General features: G+C 33.3%; 1 protein-coding gene across 3 annotated transcripts in view; it reads right to left on the reverse strand.

Moving 5' to 3' along the window:
- mirr (mirror) overlaps nucleotides 1–11,799 on the reverse strand; it is a 77,573-nt gene that overhangs the window by 4,321 nt on the left and 61,453 nt on the right. For all 3 annotated transcript variants that reach the window (XM_014432660.2, XM_014432661.3, XM_014432662.3), the window contains exon 4: nucleotides 815–1,119. In XM_014432660.2, coding sequence (XP_014288146.1) covers nucleotides 815–1,119 — 305 coding nt within the window. The remainder of the gene's footprint in view (nucleotides 1–814; nucleotides 1,120–11,799) is intronic.

Consider the following 11,799-nt stretch of genomic DNA (forward strand, 5'->3'; position numbering starts at 1 on the left):
GAAAACGAAAGGTACCAAAGTGCAGCCAGAGGACGTATATTATTGGAATACAATTTAAATGTAACAAAATTCACTCCAAAGATATTTCTATTTTTATAAAGAAAGAAATAATTTTACTTCATTTGATAGTTCCTGTGCAGTACCAATACCATTATGTGAGCCATCAAGAGTAATATGAACGAGTGGGTTACCACTGAACCATCATCTAACAGCTAACTACTTCCCCCAGCCGAAGGACACTGCGGGAAAGCCACACTGATTAGCCATTAATCAAAGGCAGCGACGATAGGGATCGGCAGATGGCAGCACACTCCTTGGGATGGGAAGCTGCCATGAGATTATGGCACCACTGACAGCAATAACTACAGCTGCAATGATTCATGGAGTCGCGCTTTAATTACTTACGAACGCGTGTTGCTGTTTGCCCGACACGTGCGGCTCGAGACCGTTTTATTCATGACACCAGACGGAGGGAAAATATTTGGATATATCAGACACTCAACCCTGATGTTATTCCAATAACCTCTCCCGACGGGACAAGCAGTAAGACCTATCAAATACCCGGGATTTTATTCCATCTCCTTCGGTAGCTCGCAAATATATGCTCAACTTGATCTACAAATCATTTGCAGTTTGGGTACAAAGGAATGAACCTGCTTCTATGATTTGATTCTAAATACTGAATGGTTGATTCGCTTGTGGAACTTAACAATATATGCACTTTTTAGATATATTTTATCTCAGCTGTTCCCTGATTGCAAGTAATTTTAAACATATTCTTATGATTTGGTGAGTATAAGATTATAATATTTACCTAAGTTGTCCTTAGTTTCATCCTTCGACCTGGGTGGTGGAGATTCCTCGTTGTTATTGTCTTCTTCGTCCACCCTGTTTCTGGGTTCCCAGGTCATCTTGTTCTCTTTCTTGAGCCTCCTCCTCGCGTTGGCGAACCACGTCGAGACTTGTGTCAGCGTCATCTTGGTGATGATGGCCAACATGATCTTCTCCCCTTTCGTGGGGTATGGATTCTTCTTGTGTTCGTTAAGCCACGCTTTGAGCGTGCTTGTCGTCTCCCTTGTCGCGTTTTTTCTTCGCGCTCCGTTGAGGTCCATCCCATACCTTAAAAAAAAATGTAAATAGTTAATCACAAATTAATAAAAACTAGAAGTAAAATTTATAATTATTGTCATATATAACTTTTCATTTTTTAAAGCAGGTGTAAAATTTTAGTAGTAATTTTCTGATACGAATCAAGCACTTTGAAAAAAGTTGGTATATGAACGTATTTCTAATATATCTTATAATTGAACAATATTAGAAGAAAACTCCCCTTTTCTCTCTCTCTCTTAATTCTTAATGGAATAAGATTGGTTATACATCACCGAATGAGGAATCATACGTATTCAAGTAATTTTAAGCATTTAAATGAACATATTTTTAATTGCATTGTCTATCTACAGTAAAACGTGGATATGTTTTATTATTTACTCGATCATTGTTGAGAACTTGATAGTTCAGCCATCACTCCAAATCAATTTATATCTATTTATGCTTCCTTAGTAAACAGGAATATTATCAGTATTGACTAAAATAAATTATTTGACATGATTAAGGCAGCTTATCATGTTTGAATTTATGAGATACCGTGGGTGTTTCGTAACGCCTCGTCTAGTATATTGATTACACATAGTAAGTAAATAACTGGGGCATTTTAGGTCCGTTATATAAGTTGGGTGCCTGAGCCTTCGATAAAAGTAGCAATTAAGAGAGCTGTCACCATATTGTATGTAACATATCGACCCGATAGCAGCAATCATATCTCGTAGAAAGGGCAGATTATCGGTGCAAATATTTTTAATATGTTTTCAGAAGCGCTGTGTAGACAAGTTATAGCTGTGTTTATCGGGTCGTAAAGTATTAGAGGAGACCAATTATATACAGCTGTTGACATCATAGAAGATAAAATAGCAGCAGGAAGATAACACATACCAGTTAATGTCTTCTCCGATGAGCTGTTACTGCCGTCAAAACTTTTTAGAAGGACTGTTTATAGAATTAATTCTGTATTTCTTTTAAAACATGACATTTCTTCTTATGATCATTAATAAAGCCACTTATAATAGGTCATAATAATGATTTACAAAATAAGTCAACGGAATATCAAAGAAGTTTACGAATTTGATATTTTGACATAAGACAGTGGTTATGCAGGACATATTTGAGCTGTGTGGCCTGAGTCGGACAGATTCAACCAAAGTGTATTCATATCAACACAAAGCATAGTCGCAAACAAGTATACATCTCAAATTACAAACTGACATGATCTATAGAACTCGAAAACCAGTAACATTATTACTTGTCATGACAATCCCTATAAAGCTGAAATTTTAATTAGTGCTTCGTCTAATGTGATTAATGAGCAATTAGACTGACTTTGAACAAATACCTATTCTAAATGATTTCAAAAACAAAATCTAAAATATATATAATTTTCCATGACTCGGAAATTATACTTCTCCTGGAATATGCAGCTGCTCATTTCGACAAGACAAAACAAAATTCAATTAAATTTGACCACCATTAGCAAAGATATTGCCTGTTAAACTTTAGGCTGTTAAGCTTATAAAACTGATGGCGCTTTCAATCAAATATTTCTGTGATAATTCATTCTTATGTTTAAAATTTAGGAAATTGGATAATATAACTGATTAAGAATTTGCTACAAAACATAATATTATTAAAAATAATATTATTTAAAAATATACGAAAAAAAATCAATGTAGGAAACCTTGTGAATGAATTATATTTTATCATTAATAATTTATTGGGTTTTCCATACTATTTTTATAATTGATGAAAGATCTTTTACCACGATATTCACTTTCTTCATTTAATACGGATTCATGACATTTTGATATGGAGTATCTTAACTTATGTTAATTAAGTATCTTTCTATAGAGTTACATTGAACGGAAAAGTGTGGATGAAAATATGAATGGAGAATATTATTAATATTGATGTGAAAGCTAATTATATGTAACAGTTCAAAACACGAAATATGAAGTGTAACCGCAGAAACGTTTATCTATAAGCAAAATCTCATAGTCCATCAGTCTAATCTATTATGACAAATCAATGAATATAAAGAACTTAAATGTCTCTAATCTATTAATAATTAAGTTTGTTCTATAAAGGAAAAACTAACGAAGTCTGTTTCACTTAATAAAGTCTTTAAAACATTTCTTTGTTTCTCCTAAAAACTTTTCTAAAATTGTTTTTATTGCGAGGTTTTCATTATGTATTGGTATATAAAAGTGATGTAATCCTTTAGTATTTCCCATGACTTGCATTTCTTAAAGCGGAAGCGCTATTAAAAAAATAATTATTAAGAAACGAGGAATAGACCCAGCGATTGGTCCGGTTACCATTATATACCAACATTCCCCTTTAGCATTCCTTAGCCAGACACCCTGAAAGTGGAGGGTCGTAAAAGCCCTAATGAAACGACGTTTAATTTTTCCGCCATTAGCACTGCAAGAAGGGTGACAGACAGATCACGACAGACAGATCATCATCATCAACAGATGCCATAAATCGGGAGCCCTCCAGCTTTATAGCTCCAGGACCAACTCGCTCATCCGTATAACAAGCCTCTTATCCAGCCTGCTGGAGGATCACCGTCTCATCTTAATATCACGCCGGATTTGGCTTCAATTTACTTTCCCAGCGATATAGCTAATTAAGTGAGCCCCGTTTCGTTCGGGGGTTCCTGTGGAAGGGAAAGAAAACCAAGGATCGGAACGGCTATGTACATTCACCAAATTTATGTAGTCTATGCATGCTATATAACAATTGAAGAAATTTATTTATTTATTTTTTTTTTTGAGTTGATAATTTTTATCATAAATATAATATTAAAAACATATAATAATTGTCTACTATAACCAAAACGTAAGCTAAAAAAATATAAGATCCTCAAACCCCAAAGTGAAAGAAATAATTGTCTGATATTAAAGCAAGTACAATTAAGGAAGCATTTTAAAGAAAATAAAAATTCTACATCAAAAGTTATTCAGTTCAGTTTAAAAGTTTAACATTCCCCTGTCATTGGTGTTACTAATTAACATTTTCACTAAAAATTTTACTTAACTAAATGTATGTCGAGTTGTATGGGAAAGAGGAAATACCATTATAATTTTTTTAATTATAATTCAAAGCTAACATATGTTGTCTTTTGATGTAAAACTTCTTCGTTACTAATAAAAACCGTAAAAATATTGACACTTTGAAATCAATAATAAATATCATATACATTATGTGTAACGACATACTGATTTCACCTTTTAGATACTCATCAGAATGCACAATTAGCAACAAATACCCCAACGATACAAAATGGTGTTAGCAACTGCCCTACAAGTTGAGGAATGTTCTCTTCAGTTCATAAATGGTAACGCTAAGCGTGGTACTGTTTTCCAATCAACTTTCCAATGACAGATAGGCAAAGAATGAGACCTATACATAGCAGCATTTATATCCAACTATGAGCTAACAAATATAATTGCTTATGATTTCATCATAGATCAGCATGACGACACTAAAAATCACGGATGAGTAAAAAAAAGAAAATACATTTAATATCTATATGTACCTTAGATTATTACATTTATAAAACATATTGTGTTATTTTTTTAAACTTTATAATACTCAATTCGATTATTAAATGTCATAAATCATTGTTCAGTGGCTCTAAAAAAATTAATATTTTATTATCTCTCATATCTCTTCAGCAATGGAGTTTCTCAATTTTGTATAGCTACTGACAATTAGCATGAATATAAATTATTAATTAAATAAAAACTTATTTTACATTTTTACAGATTTCTTTACAATAGTAATTTATTGATAAATTTTAGACTTCGACACACGGAGTACAGAAAACAAGAAGGCAACACGGCAAATTACGTTTATAATTTACAATTTTCTCTGAAAACTGTTTGAAAACTAACACGGAAGAAAACGATAATGCGACATAAAAAAGATTTGTTATGACTAACAGCTTAATGTTCCTGAAAAGTGGCATTCCTTCGATTAGAATAGCGTTCGAACGAAAATATATGAAGCTCTGGATGATTGCATCGTACACCGTAAAGTTCTTCCACATCAAAATAGATCACAGGAAACTGGAGGAGTGAACCAGGGAAAATAAATCAAATTTCTTGTAGCTGGTTTTTCCGAGGTTACTTTATCCCACCTGTATCAGCGTAAAGAGGAAATACAGGTGGTGAAGAGAGAAAATTCAATTTTCACCTGAGGGCAACATCCTTATCTGAAATTAGGCCGGGGAGGAGGCCAATTTATTCAGGGTGTACATCAGCAATTCCTTCCTCTTACCCCACATAATCCGACCAACCCTCGAGTAATTGACTTCAGGAAAGCGAAACTTTGAGATTTTCTTCCACCCTTGATATCGCGGACAAATAATTTTTATATCAATTCCACCGACTCTCTCTACCCTCCATCCTTCCTCTCTCTCACTCTCATTGGTTTCGATTTCTACCTTCAGCTAAATTTAATCTGCTTTACTCTATCTGTCAACAAGCTAAGTTAATGCTGTCAAGAGAAAAACAAAATTATACCGTTCATAAAAACAGTTTTTATATACACAACGGCCAATTTAAATTAAAAGATAGCTACATATAATAAAAAATGTTTACTTAAACTATATGAATAAATAACAGTGTAAATAAAAGAATAAATTACAGCGTTTATGACCACAAATATTTTTGGAAATAGGCATGATATAGGAAGTTTCGCATTCTACATTCCGATTCGATTTCTTAATATCAGACTAACTTTCCTATTGTGTATTGTCTGTAGACGTAGTTTCTTTCATGGAAGGATAAATTATGGATTTTTTTCGTTCAAATATGAGCAGTCAATTACTGAGAAACTAGCTTATTTATGAACTGTATATTTACCAATACACATCGGATAATTGATTTATTATAATGTAAATTCTACTCAGTTAATAACATAGCGAATAATTGAGTTTACTTCACACGGCTAGAATCGGAATAGGAAATTAATCGTTGAATGGTTCGGAAAGACGATGAAGAAATTCTGAAAAGGTTTTTACAAATTCAAAACACAGTAAAAGACACCTACGCCCCTCAGTCATCCAAAGATGTCGTTATGATGCAAGCTGTGACCGGTACATGTACACTCTTTCGAATGTAGATAAGGTTTCATTGTTGCCTCGCCGGAGCCAGAACAACATTAATCGGTACGTTTTATTTAGCTCTGGTGATGAAGGATGCGCCAATCATCTAAAGGATTTAAACCTTCACATTTATATTATTTTTTGTAGACGAAAAAACCAGGATATTGTTAAATAATGATAATTAATTCATTTTGCAATTACTTTCAATTAAAAAATACGGGTGGCTCTTTATAAAATATAATATACTGGGTGGATTGTGACTCTCTTTGTTCTCATACAGGATTTGGCAAAAGTTGATTGCGATGAAACTATAGATTAATTAATAACTACATTCTCATGGATTTCACGTTTATTTATTAATGAACTATTAATAAAAACCGTGATATCCATGAAAAGTTTAAAAATTCAGCTGTAGTCTTATTGCCACTAATTTTAGCCCACAGAAATATAAGAAATAATTAGACCTTTGATTATAATGAGAATTCTATTTTTGTAAGAAATAATTAAATTTGTGTTTAACCATACAGAATATTGGGTATGTTTTACCATATATGTTATAGAGTGGTGTTCTTTTTTTTCTGGTATTAAAAGTCTTATTGAGTAATTTTTTTCTTCTGAAATCGATCTTCGCAATAAGACACTTCTGAGCTAATGGCATACTATAGGAATATTCTATATTTCTATATCGTCGGTATAGTACAAAAAGAGGGTTGTTCAGTTTTCATTTCCCGCCGGATCTCCGTTGGTAACACAATAAAATACGAAGGGTGGGGAAGGCGGACCCCCCAAAGATACGGGACAATAATAAGGCGGGGCTGGGAAGCGATATATTAAAATTTCACTCTGGGGACAGAACAAGATGGAGGCTGTCGAGTTAAATTACTTGTTTCGCTTCGTTGTAGATTTAATAAAGTCCTCACGAGACTTCATTTCCTACTTCCAACAGCCGATCTTCATAAGTTCCAGCTGGGCTTCATAACATCTACTGATTTCCGCGAGCAGTTGGCGAACTTTGCAAATTACCAGGAAGGAAAATAGCTAATTATATATTATAAGTTAGCTGTAGAAATCGAAATGTTTCGACACAGAATGTAACGAATATTTGATCATTTAATTATCAAGAGCAGTTATTGAAGAAAACGAAATAAATGCTATTGTGAAATATTTCGATACATTTAAAACAAAGCAAGAAACGAAACGGAAAGATAATAGTACTTGAGGAATATAATGACAAAAAATGATCAAGTGTTAGTACAAATGTTGCAATTACATATTGAAAAATATTATTCCTAATGCAAACTCCAAAAAATTAATATTTTTGTTTTTTAAACTTTGTTTCTGAAATTATATTTCAGATTATTTTGAATATTTGAAGCAAATATTAAGACCACTGGAAGTAATATATATTTTTTTTAATTTACAGGTATGCGTATGCTTTGGAAATATATGTATTAATGATGTACTTACTGTTAATACTACTCATTAATCAGTCAATTTGACTTTATAATCTAATTTTAATTATTTTTTATATAAAGAGACATAGAGAAAAAATATTATAAGTGCTTTACAAACTTATTTTATTCTTAAAAAAGTTTTAAAATGATATATATAAATGCGATACCCTTCATCTTTACGCTTCCCGAAAAGTAACGGTTTTCTGTCCTATGGTACACGTTTCCAATCACTCTTAGTAATTTATTGTTTTTTGTTTTGTTTTTTAATTTGCAATGAATGATTTTATCTAGAATCGTACCGAAAAAAAATATATCTATTAACAATTTAAAATCGACAAAACGCTCACCTGAAAATTTTAGAGGAACATGATTGTTATAATAAAAAAAATTACTACTCAAAAATCATGTTACCAAGCCGGAAAATTTAGTCTCTATGAATTGTTTTTGCTTTGTTTTTGTCGAAAAAAAAAAACTATGATATCACAGAATAATGTCTACAAAAAATTATTTAAAAAAATTATAACGATAGAATCATTAATATTTGAAGCTATAAGAATTTGAAAGTAGCGACTCTGGTTTGATTCCCAAAAATGGTATCACTATCTTGTCCTTAGTCATATTTCAAGAAAATAATAAATAGTGAAATACTTTATTAAAAACTCTATACGAACTAAACAAATATTTTTTCGATGACATGAGAAACTTTCATCAACATTGTATATATATTTTTTCGCAATGTCTCCTGTAATTATTGTTAAGGACGATATAATATAGAAATTATTTTTGGGCGTAGAATATTCTTTTATATAAGAGTCACATTATGAAAATATTAACCAAACTTATGAAAATAAAAAATACAAAATGAGACTGTGAAAGAATGCTTGTCAAGAAACCTTGCGGGAGGCGCCAATAAGAAATTTTTTTAACCCTCATAGGCGAAAAGATGGTAGTAGCCATGCAATGAAAGGACCATAATAAAAAACATAGCGGCTGTTACAAGTCTATTACCGTCCGCCCAGACCTCTGGAATGAGGCTCTGGAGAAAAAGGGTGGAGATCCGACGGACGATAGCCCGCAGGCGCCTTGGACAATGCTCATCGTCGCGAGCTCTTTGTCGGCTCCAAGCAAAAAGTCCATCTCGGTAATTAAAGAAATTTAAATTTTTAGCTCATTTAGTAGGAGGTCCACCGCTGGAGCAAAAAACCCACTTCCAACCTCACTTGGAAACTCAACTCCGACACCTTGAATCAGCAAATTACTTTTTATGTGATATAAAATATGCAGCTCGGGGGTTCGGAATTTAAGTTGCGTTTATCACGATCAGAAGCGCATTTATCAATGTTCAGAAAAATAAATTATTGATTGATAGGTTATCTGTTTCTGTAACTTAACATCACCTTGCTGTCACTTGGGCAAAATAGTCTCCTTAGCATACTTAAATATATTGGTATATGTAAGCGGTACATTATTTGGATATGCTAAACACACTTAACTACATGGTACGGAATGTATGAAAATGATAATAATATTAACGAAGAACTTAATCCTCTATAAAGCCGTTTGGCCACAATATTCCTAATATGCATTCATATCTAGGAGAAATTACTAAGTGGATAATTATTATCATCCGATCTAAATCATAGCTTTGCTTGAATTGTGGCACATCTGGCACAAACATGTTGATGTATTTAGAACTGGACATATTCCAAAAATTGTACCATAGACTGCGGTTACACCCTTTACTAAGGTCGTAACCCTGACTTTTCTAAATCTTTAGACCTATGGTTATGATATTGTTAGTGAGGCTTCTCCTACTTAACACATAATGGTTTTAAAGATTTTTTTTTTCCTACGCCACAGGAAGTGGGCTATTACGCCATTTTCCCTCTCGCACCCCAATACAATTTGACTCTTCCTCTTAGTTGGTCCGCATCTTGCTCAACATCCTCCAGACCAACACACGCCAAAAGATGGTCCCCATCCATGTCCCCCATGTTGCATAGAGGTTTTAAGATTAATGATGATCCATTAAGTATTAAAAGACAACTCTAATCAATTACATCGATACAGGAATGGTATGCAGTAGCGGTTTGGTTCGTGATTTAAGTCTATTACGCCTACTGATACCACTGAATACAGATATATTTAGTACAGTGGAAAGTGTTGTACCGAGATATACTAACTGGATCGAAAGCGGGATCCTGGTATTTTTTTTTATAATTAAATAATCTAAGGATACATAAGGTAGCACTCAGGCCATTTGTATAGCGGCAAAGAAGAGATTAGAGCGATAAAGAGTCAAATGAATAAGGAGCTACCGGAGTAATGGAGGCGAGGATTAATGAAACGAAGGGCGGCCGTCGTACATAAACAGATAAAGGAAATGGTCAAAGATGTCGGCAACTGGGAATACGATAAGGATTACCCCGGAGGAATATGTTAATACAGACCACACTCGGAGTGGGGTTGGGAGGGGAAGTAGGGATCCGTGGCGAGGGGTGTTTTTTGGATCGGATCGAGTTGGATAAAAAAAAGAAGAAAAGTATCATATGATAGTTATTATGTTGACGATTAACATGTAAACGAATCCAAGCAATGTAAATAATAATTTTCAGTCTGCCCACATACAAATCTAGGTAGAGTGGTGAAAGTAGAATGCGTGAAAAAATGGCCATCAAGAGTTGAACATTTTGAAATTCCGTCTTTTGTTTTTTATTTTGCTCTCCTTAGATAGTCCGTATCTAGTAAATTCTGAAAAATATATTTTTTGAAAAACAAACCAAGTCAATTTTAACATCCCAAACAAACTTTACTAAACAAACAATGATAGAATACTAATACAACTAATTGAATGCACATACCAAGCTTAGTATTCGCAAAAGATTTTGAGTTTATGACTCATTAATGACATACTCTTCCTTAACTTCCTTACTAGGAACAATCATAAATGATAATAATATTCTAATTTAGGCCTAGGGCTTAGGAGCTCAGTACCTTACACACTTAGACTTTTCATGTCAAAACATAATTGATTAAAACAATACTAATTTTAACCGTACATGAAGACATATGCAAGTTTAAATTTAAATTATTCTACGTATTGCAATAATTAAAAAATGAAACCGAATTTCCATATATATTACAAAAAATGTTTTTCATATCACCGTACATATTTTTTCTCTAAATCTTATTTTGTTTCATTTACTCTAGATTAATTTAATCCACTTAGCTCTACCAATTAGTAAACGAAATTAAGTGGAATTTCGAAAATGATCATTTATACCACAGAGTATTTGGTGGCTTTATGAATTATTAGGCCATTCGGATAGGTGTCGACTCTTTCCAAACAAATCTAGAAACAAATTTACCCAAACATAAAGAAGTATTCGGCAAAATAAGATAATAAAATATGAGGTCGGGGGGAGTTTAAATGAAATGTGGCTAATGGGCAGTTGTCCGGGATTGACAGACCGGGCGGCTTTAAAAAACAAAATCCACTTCAGGGATCCAATTCATAACAAGGCAGACCAAGTATATAAATAAATAATACAAAAAAAAAAAAAAAAGAACCTATATCAAATGGACTAGGCCGTTTTTTGAGGGTGGTGTTGGTGTGATATGCCTGAATAATGGACGAAGGGCCTCAAATGCGGGAACCGTGTACTGCTGGTCACCACATGACTCGTCCCATCGATTTTGTGTCGGCGTCTGCGAGGAGCAGCTTTTTTCCTCATCTCTCACAACTTTTATCTCGCCTCATTATTGCTCAGATAGCTGTCTGATTTTCTGGCCAAAACGGCGTCATTCTACTACGAAATAATGCTGTTTTCCTGATTCCTAACACTAACAACTACTTTAGAATGGTTTCGGAACACACAGCGAAGAAAGAATTCATAAATACAAGGTATGGTCGTTAGTGAACAGTAAGGATAAAAAAAGTATACCTAAAACGATGTTGGTTCCGAAACGTATAGTTAAAGTTTCTAAACAGTCTTAAAGGCGTTTTAAAAATCATTACAAATATAGAAATATATTTCCTATTTTTAACGATAGGCCCTCGTGTAATTTGGGTGCTTTCGCCATAACTGAGAAAGGTTATCCGTTAGCTTATTTTATTTATTT

The sequence above is a fragment of the Halyomorpha halys genome, unplaced genomic scaffold, assembly GCF_000696795.3.
Source record: "Halyomorpha halys isolate HHAL.00 unplaced genomic scaffold, Hhal_1.1 Scaffold1096.1, whole genome shotgun sequence".
NCBI classification, from domain to species: Eukaryota; Metazoa; Arthropoda; class Insecta; order Hemiptera; family Pentatomidae; genus Halyomorpha; species Halyomorpha halys.